This window comes from Hyperolius riggenbachi, chromosome 3 (assembly GCF_040937935.1).
Source record: "Hyperolius riggenbachi isolate aHypRig1 chromosome 3, aHypRig1.pri, whole genome shotgun sequence".
In the NCBI taxonomy this organism is placed as follows: Eukaryota; Metazoa; Chordata; class Amphibia; order Anura; family Hyperoliidae; genus Hyperolius; species Hyperolius riggenbachi.
This window is the reverse complement of record NC_090648.1, coordinates 386,639,273-386,664,756: the sequence shown is the minus strand read 5'-3', so window position 1 is coordinate 386,664,756 and position 25,484 is coordinate 386,639,273. Positions and strand designations below refer to the sequence as shown.

The following is a 25,484-nucleotide window of genomic DNA, read 5'->3' as shown; positions in this document are numbered from 1 at the left end:
GTACACCAGAAAGTCCTTGCCAGAAGACATGTTCCAGTGCCTCATTATTTCATGCTAGTTCCATGGCTAAAGTTCCGAAACAAACTGCAAACTGGCCAACAGACAGATCTCCTTGCTGAAGGATCTTAAAGGCTACAGAGGTAGCTCGGCCAGGTTCATCATATACTTTTCAAAAGTTCTGTTGAAACAGTGCATAATAGTGCAACATGGAATCTCCCTTCTCCCATAATGGGGGGGGGGGGGGGGGGGGGGGCAAGGCTAAAGCTTATCCAGTAAGCAAATAAATAACAAATGCAGTTTTATCTTGTTTAAAAGAAAAATTCTCAGGTTGCAATTCAAACTGGATCTCACATTGACTTAGAAATCCCCTGCAGAGCTTGGGGTCCCCATTATAGCGTTGAGGCATAGGAATCCGCAACATGGAAGCAGCCAGCTTTGCAGGAAGAGGAGCAGGAACTGACACTTGCACAAGTTGCAGCTGATTCAAACAGTCAGACAGTTATTGCAAACAGTGCATAAACTGGTCCTGCTGCTATTGCTGCACTTGGAGAAACCAGTCTCCCAAAGAGCAAACTGTCACATACCTGGGAATCCTCTGTGTGGCCGGATGGGCACAGCCCTGGAGACCAGATGGGTACACCCGAAGGCGACTGCTGAGTGCGACTAGATAATCCAATGTGAGGTACAGGTATAACAAGAAGTAGATAGGGATAAACCAGAAGTTCATTGTTAATAAACCAAGAAATCAGTCTGAATCTGGCAAAGAACAGGAACGAAGGACAAACGGATATTCAGAGTATTGCCAAGATCAAAGCCAGGATATCAGTTCAGAAAGGTTTAAGTCTCTCTGGAAACAAGGACACAGGAATAGTATATATAAAACCTTGCACTGTATTACAGTCCACTAAAAAGAAGTCCATACACTTACAATCATAGGGTCTTCCAATCGGGTCTTCCAAATTCACCTAAAAACCCCCCCTTAAAACAATTCATCGCATACACTATATAGTCCAAGGAGCTCCACACCATTAATGATCCCCAGTGTAGTTTACAGGTATCACCTCTGTATTCGTGATCCATCACCCTTAAGGACCACTCTCACCTTCTGTTATTGCCGCCCAGACCACAGACAGCAATCACAGCGTGACAGTATTAGCCTCTGGTAATCTCCAACCCCTCGAACGCTCCTGCTCCTTGAAACTCACAAACAAAAACAACGCCTCATAGTGCAGACTGCTTTAACCACTTGAGGACCTAGGGCTTTCTACCCCTTAAGGACCGGCCACTTTTTTTCCATTCAGACCACTGCAGCTTTCACGGTTTATTGCTCGCTCATACAACCTACCACCTAAATGAATTTTGGCTCCTTTTCTTGTCACTAATAAAGCTTTCTTTTGGTGCTATTTGATTGCTCCTGCGATTTTTACTTTTTATTATATTCATCAAAAAAGACATGAATTTTGGCAAAAAAAATGATTTTTTTAACTTTCTGTGCTGACATTTTTCAAATAAAGTAAAATTTCTGTATACATGCAGCGCGAAAAATGTGGACAAACATGTTTTTGATAAAAAAAAAACCCATTCAGTGTATATTTATTGGTTTGGGTAAAAGTTATAGCGTTTACAAACTATGGTGCAAAAAGTGAATTTTCCCATTTTCAAGCATCTCTGACTTTTCTGACCCCCTGTCATGTTTCATGAGGGGCTAGAATTCCAGGATAGTATAAATACCCCCCAAATGACCCCATTTTGGAAAGAAGACATCCCAAAGTATTCACTGAGAGGCATAGTGAGTTCATAGAAGATATTATTTTTTGTCACAGGTAAGCGGAAAATGACACTTTGTGAGAAAAAAAAAAAAGTTTCCATTTCTTCTAACTTGCGACAAAAAAAAAATGAAATCTGCCACGGACTCACCATGCCCCTCTCTGAATACCTTGAAGGGTCTACTTTCCAAAATGGGGTCATTTGTGGGGTGTGTTTACTGTCCTGACATTTTGGGGGTGCTAAATTGTAAGCACCCCTGTAAAGCCTAAAGGTGCTCATTGGACTTTGGACCCCTTAGCGCAGTTAGGCTGCAAAAAAGTGCCACACATGTGGTATTGCCGTACTCAGGAGAAGTAGTATAATGTGTTTTGGGGTGTATTTTTACACATACCCATGCTGGGTGGGAGAAATATCTCTGTAAATGACAATTTGTTAATTTTTTTTACACACAATTGTCCATTTACAGAGATCTTTCTCCCACTCAGCATGGGTATGTGTAAAAATACACCACAAAACATATTATACTACTTCTCCTGAGTACGGCGATACCACATGTGTGGCACTTTTTTGCACCCTAACTGCGCTAAAGGGCCCAAAGTCCAATGAGTACCTTTAGGATTTCACAGGTCATTTTGAGAAATTTCGTTTCAAGACTACTCCTCACAGTTTAGGGCCCCTAAAATGCCAGGGCAGTATAGGAACCCCACAAATGACTCCATTTTAGAAAGAAGACACCCCAAGGTATTCCGTTAGGAGTATGGTGAGTTCATAGAAGATTTTATTTTTTGTCAAAAGTTAGCGGAAAATGACACTTTGTGAAAAAACACAATTAAAATCAATTTCCGCTAACTTGTGACAAAAAATAAAATCTTCTATGAACTCGCCATACTACTAACGGAATACCTTGGGGTGTCTTCTTTCTAAAATGGGGTCATTTGTGGGGTTCCTATACTGCCCTGGCATTTTAGGGGCCCTAAACCGTGAGGAGTAGTCTTGAAACGAAATTTCTCAAAATGACCTGTGAAATCCTAAAGGTACTCATTGGACTTTGGGCCCTTTAGCGCAGTTAGGGTGCAAAAAAGTGCCACACATGTGGTATCGCCATACTCGGGAGAAGTAGTACAATGTGTTTTGGGGTGTATTTTTACACATACCCATGCTGGGTGGGAGAAATACCTCTGTAAATGGACAATTGTGTGTAAAAAAATCAAAAGATTGTCATTTACAGAGGTATTTCTCCCACCCAGCATGGGTATGTGTAAAAATACACCCCAAAACACATTATACTACTTCTCCCGAGTACGGCGATACCACATGTGTGGCACTTTTTTGCACCCTAACTGCACTAAGGGGCCCAAAGTCCAATGAGTACTTTTAGGATTTCACAGGTCATTTTTGTTTCAAGACTACTCCTCGCGGTTTAGGGCCCCTAAAATGCCAGGGCAGTATAGGAACCCCACTAATGACCCCATTTTAGAAAGAAGACACCCCAAGGTATTCCGTTAGGAGTATGGTGAGTTCATAGAAGTTTTTATTTTTTTGTCACAAGTTAGCGGAAATTGATTTTAATAGTTTTTTTCACAAAGTGTCATTTTCCGCTAACTTGTGACAAAAAATAAAATCTTCTATGAACTCACCATACTCCGTACGGAATACCTTTGGGTGTCTTCTTTCTAGAATGGGGTCATTTGTGGGGTTCCTATACTGCCCTGGCATTTTAGGGGCCCTAAACCGTGAGGAGTAGTCTTGAAACCAAATGTCGCAAAATGACCTGTGAAATCCTAAAGGTACTCATTGGACTTTGGGCCCCTTAGCGTACTTAGGGTGTAAAAAAGTGCCACACATGTGGTACCGCCGTGCTCAGGAGAAGTAGTATAATGCGTTTTGGGGTGTATTTTTACACATACCCATGCTAAGTGGGAGAAATATCTCTGTAAATGACAATTGTTTGATTTTTTTACACACAATTGTCCATTTACATAGAAATTTCTCCCACCCAGCATGGGTATGTGTAAAAATACACCCCAAAACACATTATACTACTTTTCCTGAGTACGGCGGTACCACATGTGTGACACTTTTTTGCAGCCTAGGTGCGCTAAGGGGCCCAACGTCCTATTCACAGATCATTTTGAAGCATTTGTTTTCTAGACTACTCCTCGCGGTTTAGGGCCCCTAAAATGCCAGGGCAGTATAGGAACCCCACAAGTGACCCCATTTTAGAAAGAAGACACCCCAAGGTATTCCGTTAGGTGTATGGCGAGTTCATAGAAGATTTTATTTTTTGTCACAAGTTAGTGAAAACTGACACTTTGTGAAAAAAAACCAATAAAAATTAATTTCCACTAACTTTTGACAAAAAATAAAATCTTCTATGAACTCGTCATACACCTAACAGAATACCTTGGGGTGTCTTTTTTTCTAAAATGGGGTCACTTGTGGGGTTCCCTATACCGCCCTGGCATTTTACAGGCCCAAAACCGTGAGTAGTCTGGAAACCAAATGTCTCAAAATGACTGTTCAGGGGTATAAGCATCTGCAAATTTTGATGACAGGTGGTCTATGAGGGGGCGAATTTTGTGGAACCGGTCATAAGCAGGGTGGCCTTTTAGATGACAGGTTGTATTGGGCCTGATCTGATGGATAGGAGTGCTAGGGGGGTGACAGGAGGTGATTGATGGGTGTCTCAGGGGGTGGTTAGAGGGGAAAATAGATGCAATCAATGCACTGGGGAGGTGATCGGAAGGGGGTCTGAGGGGGATCTGAGGGTTTGGCCGAGTGATCAGGAGCCCACACGGGGCAAATTGGGGCCTGATCTGATGGGTAGGTGTGCTAGGGGGTGACAGGAGGTGATTGATGGGTGTCTCAAGGTGTGATTAGAGGGGGGAATAGATGCAAGCAATGCACTGGCGAGGTGATCAGGGCTGGGGTCTGAGGGCATTCTGAGGGTGTGGGCGGGTGATTGAGTGCCCTAGGGGCAGATAGGGGTCTAATCTGATAGGTAGCAGTGACAGGGGGTGATTGATGGGTAATTAGTGGGTGTTTAGGGTAGAGAATAGATGGAAACACTGCGCTTGGGTGGTGATCTGATGTCGGATCTGCGGGCGATCTATTGGTGTGGGTGGGTGATCAGTTTGCCCGCAAGGGGCAGGTTAGGGGCTGATTGATGGGTGGCAGTGACAGCGGTTGATTGATGGGTGGCAGTGACAGGGGGTGATTGATGGGTGGCAGTGACAGGGAGTGATTGATGGGTGATAGGTGATTGGCAGGTGATTGACAGGTGATCAGTGGGTTATTACAGGGAAGGACAGATGTAAATATTGCACTGGCGAATTGATAAGGGGGGGGTCTGAGGGCAATCTGAGCATGTAGGCGGGTGATTGGGTGCCCGCAAGGGGCAGATTAGGGTCTGATCTGATGGGTAACAGTGACAGGTGGTGATAGGGGGTGATTGATGGGTAATTAGTGGGTGTTTAGAGGAGTTAATAGATGTAAACGCTGCGCTTGGGTGGTGATCTGATGTCGGATCTGCGGGCGATCTATTGGTGTGGGGGGGTGATCAGATTGCCCGCAAGGGGCAGGTTAGGGGCTGATTGTTGGGTGGCAGTGACAGGGGGTGATTGATGGGTGATAGGTGATTGGCAGGTGATTGACAGGTGATCAGTGGGTTATTACAGGGAAGGACAGATGTAATTAATGCACTGGCGAATTGATAAGGGGGGGGGGGTCTGAGGGCAATCTGAGCATGTGGGCGGGTGATTGGGTGCCCGCAAGGGGCAGATTAGGGTCTGATCTGATAGGTAACAGTGACAGGTGGTGATAGGGGGTGATTGATGGGTGATTGATGGGTAATTAGTGGGTGTTTAGAGAAGATAACAGATGTAAACGATACATTTGGGAGGTAATCTGACGGCGGGTTTGCGGGCGATCTAGTGGTGTGGGTGGGTGATCAGATTGCCCACAAGGGGCAGGTTAGGGGCTGATTGATGGGTGGCAGTGACAGGGGGTGACAGGGGGTGATTGATGGGTGATAGGTGATTGGCAGGTGATTGACAGGTGATCAGTGGGTTATTACAGGGAAGAACAGATGTAATTAATGCACTGGTGAATTGATAAGGGGGGGTCAGAGGGCAATCTGAGCGTGTGGGTGGGTGATTGGGTGCCCACAAGGGGCAGATTAGGGTCTGATCTGATAGGTAAAAGTGACAGGTGGTGATAGGGGGTGATTGATGGGTGATTGATGGGTAATTAGTGGGTGTTTAGAGGAGAGAATAGATGTAAACAATGGATTTGGGAGGTGATCTGATGTCGGATCTGTGGGCGATCTATTGGTGTGGGGGGGGGGGGGGGTGATCAGATTGCCCGCAAGGGGCAGGTTAGGGGCTGATTGATGGGTGGCAGTGACAGGGGGTGATTGACGGGTGATTGACGGGTGATTGACAGGTGATTGACAGGTGATCAGGGGGATAGATGCATACAGTAAACAGGGGGGGGGGTCTGGGGGGGGGTCTGGGGAGAATCTGAGGGATGGGGGGTGATCAGGAGGGGGCAGGGAGCAGGGGGGGGGATAAAAAAAAAATAATGTTGACAGATAGTGACAGGGAGTGATTGATGGGTGATTAGGGGGGTGATTGGGTGCAAACAGGGGTCTGGGGGGTGGGCAGGGGGGGGGTCTGATGGGTGCTGTGGGCGATCTGGGGCAGGGGGGGGAGAAATCAGTGTGCTTGGGTGCAGACTAGGGTGGCTGCAGCCTGCCCTGGTGGTCCCTCGGACACTGGGACCACCAGGGCAGGAGGCAGCCTGTATAATACACTTTGTAAACATTACAAAGTGTATTATACACTTTGTATGCGGCGATCGCGGGGTTAACATCCCGCCGGTGCTTCCGTATAGCCGGCGGGATGTTGCGGCGGGCGAGCGGTGACAGGCGCCGGCGGAGGATCGCGTCACGGATGACGCGATCGCTCCGCCCATGCCCTTAGAAGGACCGCCGCCTCTGTGGGTGAGCCGGTCCTTCAGGGCTCCACTTCCCGGCCGCCTCTGTGCGTTAGGCGGTCGGGAAGTGGTTAAGCAAGAATTTCAGCCATCACCACTGGCCTTTCATAGCCACCGTGGCTATTACGGGGTCACTCGTCCTAATTAATGTGTACTCCCCCCCACCTTCAGGAACTGTGCTCACCTTATGAGAAGCTGCCTAGACCCATAGACAGCATTCAACGCATGTGAGCACAGTCCTGGTTAGGATGTCAATCAGCGCTTGATGCTCTCTAGCTTCTCCAAGTGTTAATAACTCCCATACATAAAAACCATCCACTGCGGACTAGATTAAATTCTCATAGCATAAAACCGTTTATTAAATGGTATAAAAGAAGTAGCACTACTCACAAACATTGATGATAAAAAAGCACTTATAAATGAGGACGTCTCCTCCACACACTGAAACCTCTCCTGTCCATGTTAGCCACGCCCTACGCATTTCATCACATGACTTAGTTGACCGTGGTCTCATTCATAGGGTTTTTTGTTGCACGCTTTTAATTTTTCGAGATTGAGTTTTTCATTACATTGAGGTTTGCTTCGAGATTGCTTATTTATTCTACATCTGAATTTTATTTCTAAAAGAAAGTGGTATGACCCGCATGATGCTATGACCGCTTCTTGATCTAACATCCAGGATGCTTGTGGCGCCCCTCTTCTGCACCAGCAGGTGATCAATTTGGTTGACTGTTGACCTGTCAGGTGACACCCAGGTGCCTTTATGCATATCACAGTGTGGGAAGTGGGTGGAACTTATTATCATGTTCTCACTTATTGCAAAGTCTATCACCCTTTCTCCATTTTCATTTGTTTCATCATGGAGACTATGGTTACCTATTGTTTCTCTGTATTCTTTCTCTTTCCCGATCTTAGCGTTCATATCTCCGACTACCATTTTTAAGTCATTTTAGAACTACTAGGGCAATGTATATTTTTTTTTACTAGAGTTTTTTATGGACATATGAAGTTGTTGAACAATACAGCAACATTATGCCAAGATAGAAATTATCACAAAATGGTTATCACAGCAAAGAGAAATGACAAGTGTCCAACATGTAGGGCAGTGTATATTTATGATAGTTATGTTGTGAAATTTGGACTTTATTCTGATCTTACATATTTTTTTGTTTACAGCCTGAAAGTCAATTATATTTAATTTTAATTCATTATCCACTACAAAGGCTACTATGAACTCTTTACTTCATTTATTCCTTTCCTTTATTTCCTTTCAGCTATATAATATTGTGTGTGTTTTTGCATCTCTGAAGCCCTTTCCGATCCATCGAGTTTCTTGTATAGCGGCGATCTTGTATTTTTTAAGTTCTTTCAGGAAATTTATCTGTGCTCTGAGGGCGAATAAAGTTGTTACATTCCATGATCCGATTGCGAATTCCATATTCCGTTTCCTAAGTCGACTGCCGTTAATTCGCACCGATTTCTGAGGCTTCTTTGAAGGTTTCTTAACAATTAAGTTTTTTACTGGAACAGGTTGTTAGCCTGTTGTCCAACCCCCAGACTTGGAGGACCAGGGTATCCAATTTAGTCTGGAATATCACACTTGACCTGTTCGGCTAGGGAGGCCCTACCAGTAGCTAAGCCACCGCTGGACAGCTCTCAGGATCACTTATTCACGCAAGCCCCACCACTGCAACAAAGTAAGGATACCTTCGGTGGGGGCTCAAAATTACAGCTAATGCTTATTTTCAGGGTAGGTCTTATTTTCAGGGAAAGAATATATATATATATATATATATATATATATATATATATATATATATATATATATATATATATATAGTGGTATATATATATATATATATATATATATATATATATAATATATATATATATATAGTGGTGTATATATATATATGTATATATATATGTGTGTGTGTGTATAAAGTGGGTTGCGAAAGTTTGGGCAACCTTGTTCATTTTCATGATTTTCTTGTATAAATCGTTGGTTGTTATGATAAAAAATGTCAGTTAAATATATCATATAGAAGACACACACAGTGATATTTGAGAAGTGAAATGAAGTTTTTTGGATTTACAGAAAGTGTGGAATAATTGTGTAAACAAAATTAGGCAGGTGCATAAACTTGGGTGCCACAAAAAGAAATGAAATCGATATTTAGTAGATCCTCCTTTTGCAGAAATTACACTTCCTGTGGGTTCCAATGAGAGTCTGGATTCTAGTTGAAGGTAGTTTGGACCATTCCTCTATACCAAACATCTCTAGTTCATTCAGGTTTGATGGCTTCCGAGCATGGACAGTTCTCTTTAACTCACTGTGACGATCCGCTCAGCTGGCTGCACAGGCAGACAGCTGTTTGTCCATTCCTCTAGTCTGTGGGCTGCAGGTCTCTGGAACAGAGACCTGTCTTTCCATTGCAAGTTTCTTGTCTGAGAAAAGGGAGACCGAGAGCCCAATATAGTGTAGTATGTTGTATAAATAGAGAAAAATGTTAAAAGTAAGTATTATACTTACAAACCTGGGTTGCTCTAAGGCAACCACTGTATACGCAGGTGGGGAGATTAAGCCTGACCCCACTCAGGACTAAGATGTCGCTCTCTGTAGATAGGAAAAGAGGGTATATCACCCTTCCACCAAGGGTGGACAACTTAATATGCAAGGATACAGAGGCGCCAGTAGGATAAAACAAGATAAAAGGTTTAAAACGGTTTAGGTGGCGGTGGTGGACCGTCCACACACAAACAGACAAAAAATCGCTGTTGATTGTAGAAAAAAAAAATCACAATTTATTCACATACTCCTACATAAAAGTGCAACGCGTTTCACGGGCAAACATCCCGCTTCATCAGGCAATAAACGAACGGAGTATCTCACTGCAAAATGACAGAGATGTAAAGCATGTCAGGGAGCTGTATACAGACGTAGAAACTGTCAAAGAAAAACATCTCTTTTCTTTGTTGGTGCAAAGTATGTCAACTATTATAATAGTATCTGTGGGGTAGTGGAAAGAATGAGGGGGGGGGGAAATACTATATGTGGGGGAATGTGAGCAGGGAGGGCAGGGTGGTGGGTTGTGACCAGGGGATGGAAAGTACTGGCAGGGATAGGTAAATATAGCTGAATTGAGAACAAGCTATTGGGGATGTGTGTCCTGTGATATAATGAACTATGTGGAATGGGGATGGTGTAGCTTACAAGGCAATTTTCAACAACAAAACTAGCAAAGGTAAATACCCAGAGTGTCTGAAAAGGAGCTGTCTATGATTGAGGAAAAAGACAAAACTGACAAAAAAGACAGGCATGAAAACAATGATGATGATCAAACTTACCAGCTCTGAGTATATTGATAGCTTGGCACCTCTGTGCTATAGTAACTGTGTGTGGGGTTTAAATAGGGAGGCTAATTGTCTAATGAGTTGATTTGGATCAGGAGCGAGCGAGGGAGGGAGGGAGGGAGGGGCGTGTGTGATGGACTGAGGCTGTCACTAGCCGGGGTATATTATCGCCCCCTGGTGGTGCAGAAGTAAAATTCATTATGCACAAGTTATTATGTAGAATGTATACATATACAATTTAAAAAACAAAATAAAAACAAATTGCATACCTAAATACATACATATGTACATACATGTACCTTATTACACAAATAGGCAAAAATATTTCGTATAAAAATATAGAAATCCATTATGTGCATGTATAGAAATAGAACGAGGCCTAAATTACAGTGCATGCCATTCCCAATCGCAGCAGTTGTCGACTGCTGGAATGGTCCCAATTGACCATGATAAAACTGGAAAGTAAGATTAAATCTCTCCTTATAGATATCCAGTACCATATAAATTATAACATTGTAATAAATATAAAAAAAAAAAAAAAAAATTATATAAAAACTAAACATTAAGAGAGAGCGGACAATTAAAAAGAGAAAAGGAATTGCTGCTATTCTGGTGAGTTAGTAAATTTTTTCAAGTACTTCATTTAGACCCCCTGGAGATAGGGTCTTAAGTATTTGAATCCAGAACATCTCCCGTTTCTTGAGAGAGTCAAAGGAGTCGAAGCGGTTGTGTGAAATAGATTCGATAAACGTGATACGGAAAAGTGTGGGGTCGCTGTTGTGGTGGGTGAAAAAGTGACGCGAAACGCTGTGCAGGGGATATTTGTTTATTATGTTTCTTTTGTGTTGTCCTGTTCTGCTTCTTGCTTGTTGGGTGGTTCTGCCCACATACTGCAGCCTGCATGGGCATGAGATGACATAGATGAGGTATTTGGTTTCACATGTGATGGTTTCTTTGATATGGTATTCTATTTTGGTGACCTGCGAACTGAAGGACTGAGTGTTTACGACAAATTGGCAGGCTAAGCATTTTTTGTGTTTACAAGGGAAGCTGCCTGGTGTGTTAGTGCTAGAAGTGTTTTTTAGGGCTACAGGTAACTGGCGTAGTCTGCTTGGGGCCAGTATACTGCTGAGATTGGGGGCGCGTCTGTATGTAATAGTGGGTCTGGGTGGGATGATGGATTGTAGATGGGGGTCTTGGAGGAGGATTTCCCATCTGTTGGTGAGGATATTACGGATCGACTGATGTTGGGCACTAAACCTGGTGATGAATCTAGGCATGTCTGTGAACTGTGTGTTGGCTTTGGGTTGTAGTGGGTTATTCATTGTTGCTTTGTGGTGTGCATCATATAGTAATTTCTTGGGATATTTACGATCGGTGAATTTTTTAGTGAGAATTTTGGACTGGGTATTGTATTGTTGTATGTCCGTGCAGTTACGGTAGATCCTCTTATATTGGCTATATGGAGTATTCTTTGTCCATGGCCGGTGGTGGAAACTGTTATAATGTATATAATTGTTGGCGTCTATGGGTTTAAAGAAGGTTTTGGTTTTGATATATGGTGGATCTGTGTAAAGAGTAAGGTCAAGGTATTCTATAGAAGCTGGGTCTGAGTGGGAAGTGAATTGTAGGCCGGCCGTATTGGTGTTCAGGTAAGTGAGAAAAGACGGGATTAGATTGGGAGGACCTCTCCAAATGAATATTAGGTCATCTATATACCATTTATAAAAAATGATGTTATTGTGGAATGGGTTATTGCTGTACAATTTAGTTTGTTCGAAAAATCCCATTGCTAGATTAGCGTAGGAAGGGGAGAACGAACTTCCCATAGATACGCCGCTGACCTGATGGTATGTTTGGTCTTGAAAAGTGAAAACATTGTTCTGAAGAATAAATTCAGTGCACTGCATGAGGAAGGTTTGTTGGGTGCGCGGCATGGATGTGTTGGATTGGAGGTAATATTGTAAAGCTGTGAGACCATAAGCATGTGGTATGTTTGTGTACAGGGATGTGACATCGCAGGTGAGCCAGATGTAGTCTTCCTGCCACGGGATGGAGTGAATGAAATTGATGAGGTGTTGGGAGTCCTTGATAAATGACGGCAGGGACTGTACATGCGGCTGAAGGTGTGTGTCGATGAACCGGGATAGGTTACTAGTGGCGGAGTCAATTCCAGATATGATAGGTCTACCTGGTGGTTTATGGATGTCTTTATGGATTTTGGGAAGGTAATAGAAAAACGGGGTTTTCGGGTGGTGATTAATGATAAAAAAATTTTCATTTTTGGTGATGATATTGTTCAAAAAAGCTTCTCCGATAAATTGTTTCAAGGTATTGTTAATTTCTGGGGTGGGGTCAGAGGGTAGTGGTTTGTAATGTTTGGGGTTATTGAGTAATCGTAGAGATTCTTCAAGGTAATCTGTTTTGTTAAGGATGACGATCCCGCCCCCCTTATCTGCTGGTTTGATAATGATGTTTGGGTTATTTTTCAAAGTTTTGAGGGCTGTCCTTTCGACTTTAGTGAGGTTGGATGTAGGAATGGTGTCCGGGATATTTAATTCCTGTAAGTCTTTTAGAACCAGGGAGTAGAAAGTGTCGACATAATTGCCCTTGGAGGCTGTTGGATAGAAAACTGAGCGGCCTTTAAGTTTGGTGTTGATATATTTTTCGGTTTCTAATTCAGCTGTGGATAATGAGACTATGGGCAGTGTGTCGTTATTGGTAATGATAAGCTGGGTTGTGTCTGTCTGTGGGGGGGCACTGTGTTTTTTCATGGCAAAATGCCTTTTCAGAGTCAGTTTACGGATGTAGGTGTTGAGATCGGTGAATAGTTCAAACAAATCAGATTGATTGGTAGGGCAAAAAGAGAGACCTTTTTCCAGTAGAGAAGTTTCATATTTGGTGAGACGGTGATGGGACAAGTTAAATATGCTCTTCTTGGGTTCTACGATCGGCGGGGGAATTATAGTAGATGGGTGGTGCATTATCTTTTGTTTCTTTTTTCTTTGGCCTCGACACCCTCGTTTTCTGTGTCTGGTAGCGGACGTTTCATTTTGTTTGTGGGTTTCAAGAATGACTGGGCTGAGATGGGACTGGGTAATTGTTTGGAGAGGGTGTTTTCACCCACTGCGAGCGATCTACATACATCACCTTCCCCCTCCAGTTCCCACTCAGATCCAACACATACTAACAGCAACAAGTCCACCAAACCTAGTGGTTCCCAACACAACACCAACACGGAACCACAAGACCAATCCCTATCACCCAGTGGCGTAGCTAAGGAGCTGTGGGCCCCGATGCAAGTTGTACAATGGGGCCCCCCAAGCACTCTATACATAACAATTGATACGGCGCACCAAAACCTGCCAATGGCAACTACAGTGTCAGAGGTGCAAGAAGAGGATGGGGAATAGCTTGTTAATGATTACCACTGTTCAAAGTATCTATAGAAGTGATTATTATGAGCACAGGACCAATAGAGAGCTAATACTGCAATTGAGGGTGGGCCCTCCGGGGCCCCTCTGCCCCAAGGGCCCCGATGCGGTCGCTACCTCTGCACCCCCTATTGCTACGCCCCTGCTATCACCTTCTTTTTTAGATCTACCAGCCTCGTTATCACAAAACACCCTCTCCAAACAATTACCCAGTCCCATCTCAGCCCAGTCATTCTTGAAACCCACAAACAAAATGAAACGTGCGCTACCAGACACAGAAAACGAGGGTGTCGAGGCCAAAGAAAAAAGAAACAAAAGATAATGCACCACCCATCTACTATAATTCCCCCGCCGATCGTAGAACCCAAGAAGAGCATATTTAACTTGTCCCATCACCGTCTCACCAAATATGAAACTTCTCTACTGGAAAAAGGTCTCTCTTTTTGCCCTACCAATCAATCTGATTTGTTTGAACTATTCACCGATCTCAACACCTACATCCGTAAACTGACTCTGAAAAGGCATTTTGCCATGAAAAAACACAGTGCCCCCCCACAGACAGACACAACCCAGCTTATCATTACCAATAACGACACACTGCCCATAGTCTCATTATCCACAGCTGAATTAGAAACCGAAAAATATATCAACACCAAACTTAAAGGCCGCTCAGTTTTCTATCCAACAGCCTCCAAGGGCAATTATGTCGACACTTTCTACTCCCTGGTTCTAAAAGACTTACAGGAATTAAATATCCCGGACACCATTCCTACATCCAACCTCACTAAAGTCGAAAGGACAGCCCTCAAAACTTTGAAAAATAACCCAAACATCATTATCAAACCAGCAGATAAGGGGGGCGGGATCGTCATCCTTAACAAAACAGATTACCTTGAAGAATCTCTACGATTACTCAATAACCCCAAACATTACAAACCACTACCCTCTGACCCCACCCCAGAAATTAACAATACCTTGAAACAATTTATCGGAGAAGCTTTTTTGAACAATATCATCACCAAAAATGAAAATTTTTTTATCATTAATCACCACCCGAAACCCCCGTTTTTCTATTACCTTCCCAAAATCCATAAAGACATCCATAAACCACCAGGTAGACCTATCATATCTGGAATTGACTCCGCCACTAGTAACCTATCCCGGTTCATCGACACACACCTTCAGCCGCATGTACAGTCCCTGCCGTCATTTATCAAGGACTCCCAAAACCTCATCAATTTCATTCACTCCATCCCGTGGCAGGAAGACTACATCTGGCTCACCTGCGATGTCACATCCCTGTACACAAACATACCACATGCTTATGGTCTCACAGCTTTACAATATTACCTCCAATCCAACACATCCATGCCGCGCACCCAACAAACCTTCCTCATGCAGTGCACTGAATTTATTCTTCAGAACAATGTTTTCACTTTTCAAGACCAAACATACCATCAGGTCAGCGGCGTATCTATGGGAAGTTCGTTCTCCCCTTCCTACGCTAATCTAGCAATGGGATTTTTCGAACAAACTAAATTGTACAGCAATAACCCATTCCACAATAACATCATTTTTTATAAACGGTATATAGATGACCTAATATTCATTTGGAGAGGTCCTCCCAATCTAATCCCGTCTTTTCTCAATTACCTGAACACCAATACGGCCGGCCTACAATTCACTTCCCACTCAGACCCAGCTTCTATAGAATACCTTGACCTTACTCTTTACACAGATCCACCATATATCAAAACCAAAACCTTCTTTAAACCCGTAGACGCCAACAATTATATACATTATAACAGTTTCCACCACCGGCCATGGACAAAGAATACTCCATATAGCCAATATAAGAGGATCTACCGTAACTGCACGGACATACAACAATACAATACCCAGTCCAAAATTCTCACTAAAAAATTCACCGATCGTAAATATCCCAAGAAATTACTATATGATGCACACCACAAAGCAACAATGAATAACCCACTACAACCCAAAGCCAACACACAGTTCACAGACATGCCCAGATTCATCACCAGGTTTAGTGCCCAACATCAGTCGATCCGTAATATCCTCACCAACAGATGGGAAATCCTCCTCCAAGACCCCCATCTACAATCCATCATCCCACCCAGACCCACTATTACATACAGACGCGCCCCCAATCTCAGCAGTATACTGGCCCCAAGCAGACTACGCCAGTTACCTGTAGCCCTAAAAAACACTTCTAGCACTAACACACCAGGCAGCTTCCCTTGTAAACACAAAAAATGCTTAGCCTGCCAATTTGTCGTAAACACTCAGTCCTTCAGTTCGCAGGTCACCAAAATAGAATACCATATCAAAGAAACCATCACATGTGAAACCAAATACCTCATCTATGTCATCTCATGCCCATGCAGGCTGCAGTATGTGGGCAGAACCACCCAACAAGCAAGAAGCAGAACAGGACAACACAAAAGAAACATAATAAACAAATATCCCCTGCACAGCGTTTCGCGTCACTTTTTCACCCACCACAACAGCGACCCCACACTTTTCCGTATCACGTTTATCGAATCTATTTCACACAACCGCTTCGACTCCTTTGACTCTCTCAAGAAACGGGAGATGTTCTGGATTCAAATACTTAAGACCCTATCTCCAGGGGGTCTAAATGAAGTACTTGAAAAAATTTACTAACTCACCAGAATAGCAGCAATTCCTTTTCTCTTTTTAATTGTCCGCTCTCTCTTAATGTTTAGTTTTTATATAATTTTTTTTTTTTTTTTTTATATTTATTACAATGTTATAATTTATATGGTACTGGATATCTATAAGGAGAGATTTAATCTTACTTTCCAGTTTTATCATGGTCAATTGGGACCATTCCAGCAGTCGACAACTGCTGCGATTGGGAATGGCATGCACTGTAATTTAGGCCTCGTTCTATTTCTATACATGCACATAATGGATTTCTATATTTTTATACGAAATATTTTTGCCTATTTGTGTAATAAGGTACATGTATGTACATATGTATGTATTTAGGTATGCAATTTGTTTTTATTTTGTTTTTTAAATTGTATATGTATACATTCTACATAATAACTTGTGCATAATGAATTTTACTTCTGCACCACCAGGGGGCGATAATATACCCCGGCTAGTGACAGCCTCAGTCCATCACACACGCCCCTCCCTCCCTCCCTCTCTCGCTCGCTCCTGATCCAAATCAACTCATTAGACAATTAGCCTCCCTATTTAAACCCCACACACAGTTACTATAGCACAGAGGTGCCAAGCTATCAATATACTCAGAGCTGGTAAGTTTGATCATCATCATTGTTTTCATGCTTGTCTTTTTTGTCAGTTTTGTCTTTTTCCTCAATCATAGACAGCTCCTTTTCAGACACTCTGGGTATTTACCTTTGCTAGTTTTGTTGTTGAAAATTGCCTTGTAAGCTACACCATCCCCATTCCACATAGTTCATTATATCACAGGACACACATCCCCAATAGCTTGTTCTCAATTCAGCTATATTTACCTATCCCTGCCAGTACTTTCCATCCCCTGGTCACAACCCACCACCCTGCCCTCCCTGCTCACATTCCCCCACATATAGTATTTCCCCCCCCCCTCATTCTTTCCACTAACCCACAGATACTATTATAATAGTTGACATACTTTGCACCAACAAGAAAAGAGATGTTTTTCTTTGACAGTTTCTACGTCTGTATACAGCTCCCTGACATGCTTTACATCTCTGTCATTTTGCAGTGAGATACTCCGTTCGTTTATTGCCTGATGAAGCGGGATGTTTGCCCGTGAAACGCGTTGCACTTTTATGTAGGAGTATGTGAATAAATTGTGATTTTTTTTTTCTACAATCAACAGCGATTTTTTGTCTGTTTGTGTGTGGACGGTCCACCACCGCCACCTAAACCGTTTTAAACCTTTTAACAAGTTTCTGGTCTGTTCTCTTGCTGGGGAATTTGCATACATTCGTTATGCAGATCCCCTACCTGCCTTCTTTGATGACTGGCACTATAAGAGCTTTATGGTTCCCAGAATGCTTTGCTGGACATTTCCCTTCCATGGTCTGTTCCTGATGGACACTGCTGGAGTGTCAGCCATTGCTATCTAGTATAGTTAATTCCTGGGGGTTGCTTTAGGCTCCCCTTCTAGCCCAGTCAGGTTGTATTATCTGTATTGCCTGTTCTGTCTTGTCTTGCCTGTTGCCATTGTCCTGCCCCTATGGTGGTCGACAGGAAATGGTTCTGATCTCTGTTCTTGGAGTATAGCTGGTGCAGCGGTTGCTACCAGCTATCTCTTCTGTTCTGTTTCCTGGGATCGCGCTAGCTACTTTTCGCTAGCGCTGGGGATCCTTCTGTTCTGTCTTCTGGGATCGCGCTAGCTACTTGCAGTTGATGGAGATGTGTGGGATGCACATCCAAGACACGAAGCTCCCGTTCCAGTACATCCTAAAGATGGTCTAATGGATTGAGATCTGGTGACTGTGGGGGCCATTTTAGTACAGTGACCTCTTGTCATGTTCAAGAAACCAATTTGAAATGTTTTGAGCTTTGTGACATGGTGCATTATCCTGCTGGAAGCAGCCATCAGAAGATGGGTACATGGTGGTCATGAAGGGATGGACATGGTCAGAAACAATGCTCAGGTAGCCCGTGGCATTTAAACAATGCCCAATTTGCACTAAGAGGCCTAAAGTGTGCCAAGAAAACATCCCCCACACCATTATACCACCACCACCAGCCTGCACAGTGGTAACAAAGCATGATGGATCCATGTTCTCATTCTGTTTACGCCCAAATTCTGACTTTACCATTTTAATGTCTCAACAGAAATCGAGACTCATCAGACCAGGCAACATTTTTCCAGTCTTCAACTGTTCAATTTTGGTGAGCTCGTGCAAATTGTAGCCTCTTTTTCCTATTTGTAGTGGAGATGAGTGGTACCCGGTGGGGTCTTCTGCTGTTGTAGCCCATCCGCCTCAAGGTTGTGCATGTTGGTGGCTTCACAAATGCTTTGCTGCATACCTCGGTTGTAACGAGTGGTTATTTCAGTCAGCGTTGCTTTTCTTTAAAGAGTAACTGTCAGGCTGCAAAAGCTAATTTAAACCTCTATTCTCCTGTGTTAAACAGTTTAGAAGGAAGCCAAAAAGGCAATACTGAAGTTAAAAATCTCTCTTACTTTTGATGTGTGCTGAACAGCAAGGCTCTTTATACCCAAGCTCTTAAGAGGCCGAGAGGCTGCATACCATACTGCAAAGCATTCTGGGGCTGCTTCTTCCCACCTTGGGTCCTCCCCTCTGCTGCTAGTGAGAAGTTACAGGCTCATGTTACAACAGCTTGTAACGCAGTCCAGCTCACAGCACTGAAAAATCTCCTGGCAGAGTATACTGCATGAGTCAGCTATTGTTCCTTGCCACATGGCTAATTAATATTCACTGCACAGTAGTGTTGTCTTTTTTCTGAGTGGAATCATCAGGAAGCAGGGAGGACATGACGACACATTTGGCTTCATAGGAGACAGACAAACATGGAACCTGCCATGAGCTGTCAGGAGCATCATTCTCTGCAAATACTATATAAAAAGTTCTGTGAAATCCAAACGTGGACAGTGAAATGCATATGTAATCTAAGTACAGCCAATCTTTAGCTACTGATATGCATTTTCGCCCACAGGACTGCCGCATACTGGATGTTTTTTCCTTTTCACACCATTCTGTGTAAACCCTAGAAATGGTTGTGCATGAAAATCCCAGTAACTGAGCAGATTGTGAAATACTCAGACCGGCCCATCTGGCACCAACAAATTGCTTAATTCACCTTTCTTTCCCATTCTGACATTCAGTTTGGAGTTCAGGAGATTGTCTTGACCAGGACCACACCCCTAAATGCATTGAAGCAACTGCCATGTGATTGGTTGATTAGATAATTGCATTAATGAGAAATTGAACAGGTGTTCTTAATAATCCTTTAGGTGAGTGTATATATAATATATATATATATATATATATATATATATATATATATATATATATAGTGTTTCACTCAAAACAAAATTATTGACAATATGTTTTTAATCAGACATGTGAAATGTTACCTCCCAAACATTCAGATGCCATATATAAAGATAGTGAGTGGGCACACCATTACAAGGTTGGGTGCTTGGGCATAGGCTTGCAATTTCCAAAATCAACAATTGAATATACCAGCACTCCGTCTTCTAAAGTTACGCTCTTTTATTAAACCATAATGTAAACAAAGATAGCCGAGAATTGTTTCGGGGGCCTCGCAGGGTCCCCCTTCATCAAGGCATGTGGTAACCACAGGCCTTGATGAAGGGGGACCCTGCGAGGCCCCCGAAACAATTCTCGGCTATCTTTGTGGACATTATGGCTCAATAAAAGAGCGTGACTTTAGAAGACGGAGTGCTGGTATATTCAATTGTTCCCAAACATTCAGGGTTTTTTGAGTACCATTTGTACCTCCCATCTGGCAATGCTTTCTGTAAAGAGTGTGGATTCACTGTTGCAGTAAACAAGCCAATAGAGGCAAATCCTCATAGTATCATTGGTTGAGCAAACATTGTACATTGTATAGTCTATGCCAAGCTCAATATTACAAAATCCCCTGTCTTGGTGATTGACAAACAGAAGGTATTGTTTCCTTATCTCACTTGCAAAATTATGCATTTTTAGCACTTACAAAGCTTGCCAGTCAATTCAGCAGGTGGAGTTTTATACAAATAGTACATTCCAGTTAAAAAAAATACTTTCAAAAAACCTATTTTCAATGAATATAATAAAAATTAAAAAAAAATCTATCTTAGGAGCCTATATTCTTTTCTAACTGTTGAAGGCAGGTTGAACCAGCAAAACATGTCTCATATTTAAGCCTATTTACTATATTACTCTGCATGTCCATTTTAAACATTTTATTACATTGGGTGCCATTTTCTGCCAAATGCAATCAGTGTACTGTCCTTGGGTATCTGGCCAAGTGCCTTTATTCACCTCTCCCCTAGTGATTTGTTGGGCGAACCTTGCCTTTTTCAGAAGACAGTGATCAGCAATCCTATCGCTGAGAGTAAGGGAATGGGCCAAAGCCAGAATATATATATTGAGGTAACACACCAGATGAGCCACCTTTGTGGTGCCTTTTTTCTTTTCCCTGCATTTCAAATTCCCTTTAAGTTATAAATAGATGTTAAAGGGACACTATGGCGAAAAATTGTAACATTTCAAATATGTGCAAACATTTACAAATAAGAAGTACGTTTTTTCCAGAGTAAAATGAGCCATAAATTATTTTTCTCCTATGTCGCTGTCACTAAGATAGTAGAAATCTGATAGAAGCAACAGGTTTTGGACTAGTCCATCTCTTCATAGGGGATTCTCAGGGATTTCTTTATTTTCAAAAGCACTTGGTGAATGGCGGTTTCTCTGTCCAACTCCCAAAAAACTGTGTAGCGAGCACGGAGGCTGGCCAGTATCATTGTTTAAATCCATTTTAGGAAATATATTTATAAAGGAATAAACCAGGAATTGAACTTCATCCCAATCAGTAGCTGATGCCCCCTTTCCCATGAGAAATCTTTTCCTTTTCACAAACGATCATCAGGGGGCTCTGTATGACTGATATTGTGGCGAAACCCCTCCCACTATGTGATGTCAGGACCATGGTTCTGGCATCACACTGTGGGAGCCTTGTAGCATTGTGGGAAATAACAGCTGTTTACAGCTGTTTCCAACTGCCAAAAAAAGAAAGCAGCATCTCATTCCACTTACATCACCTGCCAGTAGTAAAAATGTCACCATGTGCTAAATGTCAGAATGTAAATCAGGGAGAGGAAAGATTTTACAATGGGCAAACACTGACTAAATCATTTATACCCAATTATTGTAAAAATGAAGCACTTTTTCATTACATTATTACTGACCCTGGTTGAACTCGATGGACGTATTATTATTATTGTTATTATTTATTATTATTTAGTATTTATATAGCACCAACATCTTCCGCAGCGCTGTACAGAGTATATAGTCTAATCACTAACTGTCCCTCAGAGGGGCTCACAATCTAGTCCCTGCTTTAGTCATATGTCTATGTATGTATCGTGTAGTGTATATATTGTAGTCTAGGGCTAATTTAGGGGAAGACGTATGTCTTTTTTCAACCCAAATAACTGTATAACTATGTAACTATGTAATCTGATAGAAGCGACAGGTTTTGGACTAGTCCATCTCTTCATAGGGGATTCTCAGGGATTTATTTATTTTCAAAAGCACTTAGTGAATGGCAGTTGCTTTGTCCAACTGCCAAAAAAACCGTGTAGCGAGCAGGGAAGCTGGCCAGCATCATTGTTTAAATCATTTTTAGGGAATATATTTATAAAGAATAAAAACCTTGCTGAGAATCCCCTATGAAGAGATTGACTAGTCCAAAACCTGTTGGTAATATCAGATTTCTACTATCTACTGTAAGTGACAGCAACATAGGAGAAAAGTAATTTATGGCTCATTTTACTCTAGAAAAAACTTACTTCTTATTTGTCTATGTTTGCACATATTTTAAATTTTACAAGTTTTCACCATAGTGCCCCTTTAAGTGAGAAAAATAGAAGTGAAATCTTTACTTTTTAATTTCATTTTGATTTTCACCAAATGATAGTATATATTTCATTAAACACATCATGAGTTCAGAAATATAATTAATTCTAACCTTTTGAGGGTTTTGGGATCACCCTTTTGGAATGTGCAGCTCAATAGGTATAACTTTCCCAGCGCCTACTCCCATTGATATACATAATAAGTTCATTAATCCAGATAAGGCCACACTAAACTAGAAAAAAAAATAAATATTGAAGCACAAACTATTTTTGACTTTTAAAAAAGGGAAGAAGAATTATAACAAGTCATGTTGCGATTACTGACTGTTGTGAAACTTGCCTCTCTTTCTCTTCTTTGTGATATCATTGAAAGAAACAGAAAATATTAGGGAAAAGTTTTCAGTAGGGACAAAGTTTGCAAAAAAAAAAAAAAAGTAAATAAAAAATTCTAACCACTCTCATGGTGCCTGTATTCCTGTTTTAGACATTCCTCCTCACTTCCTGTCCTTTGAGACACCCATAAGAGAAACAAAGAGTAAGTGAATATGTCACCCAAACAGCAATGAAAACCTTGCAGATGCTTTTAAACGTCCTTGTTTCCGCCAAACCCCTGGATTTTGGGTGTTCGTCTTTAAAGTATTGGATTACTTACTGTTAATTCTTGCTCTCGTTCCATTGTTATAACTGTTCTGTTAACTGTTCGTAGAAGTTGGTCTGTTATTTCTTGGATATGATAATAGGCTGAACCCTAATGAAAAGGATACTGTTTTTAGACATATAAATATTTTGAAATGTCCAGTAGCTTAAAGAGAAACCATCAAGCAGCATCTCATTACACTTACATCACCTGCCAGTAGTAAAAATGTCACCATGTGCTAAATGTTAGAATGTAAATAAGGGAGAGGAACGATTTTACAATGGGCAAACACTGACTAAATCATTTATACAGAATTATTGTAAAAATTAAGCACTTTTTTATTACATCATTACTGACCCTGGTTGAACTCGATGGACGTATGTCTTTTTTCAACCCAAATAACTGTATAACTATGTAATTATTTTCACTGGAGTTCCTCTTTAACCCTTTAACAACCAGAACAAGGGTTTCCTGTTTGGGATGTATTTGTATTAGTGGTCATAATACTAAATATACTGTACATAATTGCTTTTTTAGTCACATTTAAGGAAAAATATTTTTTTCAAAACAATATCCTGTTGGATAGAATGTTTTGTATTCACTATATTCAGTCTGACTAGCTGTCATTGGTAAAAATATTGTATTTACAGTAGACAGATATTTATTTTATATGTTTGTGTAAGAAGATACTTATTTTTAAATTCATGTATAAGAAGATGTTAAAGTGTTGCCATGTTTCATTGAATTTTTTTTCTCTGAATCTTTCTTACCTGGCTTGCAGGGTGAGATTAAATTTATATACTGTACTTATGATGTGAGAGCTGGAATATTTCTAAATAAATATGGTTGTAAGCCTAGAATTTTTATCAGCATCACCATACATTGCGTTTTGACACAAATTGCTTGGTTGCAGGAGGAAAAAATGTGGGGCATATGAGTGACAGACCAGCTAAAACAAATATGGAACCTATGGGCTTGATTCAATAAAAGAGTGCTAACTGATAGCACAGCCATTTTCACACGAAATGATAACATTTTCGCACACAAACGTGAATTTTCATGCACAAACGATATTGGTTTCACGCGAAAATTCCCATTTGCGCGCAAAAACGTTATTGTTTTGCGTGAAAATTTGCGATCACGTGAAACGTAAAAACGGCCGTGCTATCAGTTAGCACTCTTTTGTGAATCAAGCCCTATGTATAAATCAAAATGTATTCTTAACTTTTGACTCATCAAAGTGACCACATTTGGTAAATATAACTTCCAAACACACTTGTAGCATACTTTCTGCAATGGAAATCATTCTTCAGAAGGTTCTTCCCAACTCTATTCCAGAGATCCTATAAATGTGTGGCACTTGTAGATTGCTTTGCTTTGTGTCTTCTCTTTTGTCCAGTTAATCCCTAACCAGCTCAATGAGGTTTAAGTCTTAAAACTGTAGCGGCCACACCCTGTTTACAAGCGTACCATCATGTCCTGACTCCAGGGCTGGCATACCTTGGACTTGTTTTTTTTGGTTATTATATTACTGTAAGTTGAACCCCTGACTAACTAGGCATACCTAGAGTACTAGAACGTACTGTACTAGAAGGTACTGCTGGAACTGCAGAATGCTTTGGTAGTCATTTTGGTTTAGGGTGACTCTCACAGAGTTACTGACCCTGAATCCAGCAAAACAGCTCCAGGCCATCACACTTCCTCCTTTATGTTTGACACCTACTTGAGGGAGTATGTGTGTGAAAAATCAAATTTGTAAAGTGTTTATTCATTAGTCTGTGATAAGCACTTCCCTACATGGAGTCAGTTCTGTTCACCTTGGCATAAGGTTTAATAATTAGGGGTGTTATAAAAATGATTCTCTTCTTTTGTTTTTTTTGTAATTTATTTAGGTTAAAGGGCGACTGAAGTGAGGACTCAGTTCAGGTTAGATACTTACCTAAGAAGGGAGAAGGCTCTGGATGATACATCCTTCCCGTTGCTCCATTTTACCCGTTGCTCCTCGGCTGTCAGCCAGTAGGGCTGTTTGACCTGCTAAATCAAACAGCTGTTTGGACTGTCAGACTCGTACATGCGCAGTAGTAGTGCACCCATCCTCAGAACTAGGCAGGGGCATGAGTAGCTCTGAACAACTGTTTGGGAAAACAGCTTTACCATCTGACAGCAGAGGAACGATGGACCGGATCGAAGAATGGGACTCTACACTATGGAAGTATAGACTCTATATTATTCAGAGCCGTCCCTCTTCTTAGGTAAGTATCAAGTCTGAAGTCCTCACTTCAAACACAGGTTTCCTTTACGTTTAATAGTGATTGCCATTATCATTATGCCTGTCTGGATACCACAAAATTGTCTTAGTACTGAATTAAGATACCATATTTTCTGCACTACAAGACATACCTGACTACTAGACGTGCATAGGTTTAGAGAAGAAAAAAACAATATTCTGAACCAGATCATCTATCCTAATACTTTAGTGTAGAGAGAAAGTTCTGAGCTTAGTTCCACATTAATCAGCTCCCCTGTCTTTTTTACAAAAGTAAGGGAACCTGAGGTGAGAGCGATATGAAGGCTGCCATATGTATTTCCTTGTAAACAATGCCAGCTGCCTTGCAGCTCTGTTGATCTTCTGGCATAAGTAATGCCCAAGTCAAAACCCTAGAACCCTGGAATA

General features: G+C 41.7%; 1 protein-coding gene and 1 long non-coding RNA gene across 6 annotated transcripts in view; one reads left to right on the top strand and one right to left on the bottom strand.

The window, feature by feature from the left end:
• DOCK2 (dedicator of cytokinesis 2) overlaps positions 1-25,484 on the bottom strand; it is a 566,587-nt gene that overhangs the window by 270,092 nt on the left and 271,011 nt on the right. For all 5 annotated transcript variants that reach the window (XM_068277405.1, XM_068277401.1, XM_068277402.1 and 2 more), the window contains one exon: positions 22,826-22,921. In XM_068277405.1, the coding sequence (XP_068133506.1) occupies positions 22,826-22,921 (96 nt within the window). The remainder of the gene's footprint in view (positions 1-22,825; positions 22,922-25,484) is intronic.
• The window catches only part of LOC137564071 (uncharacterized), a 147,761-nt gene continuing 122,861 nt past the window's right edge, over positions 585-25,484 (top strand). Inside the window, exon 1 of the long non-coding RNA XR_011030506.1 lies at positions 585-682. This is a non-coding gene — a long non-coding RNA (uncharacterized lncRNA). The remainder of the gene's footprint in view (positions 683-25,484) is intronic.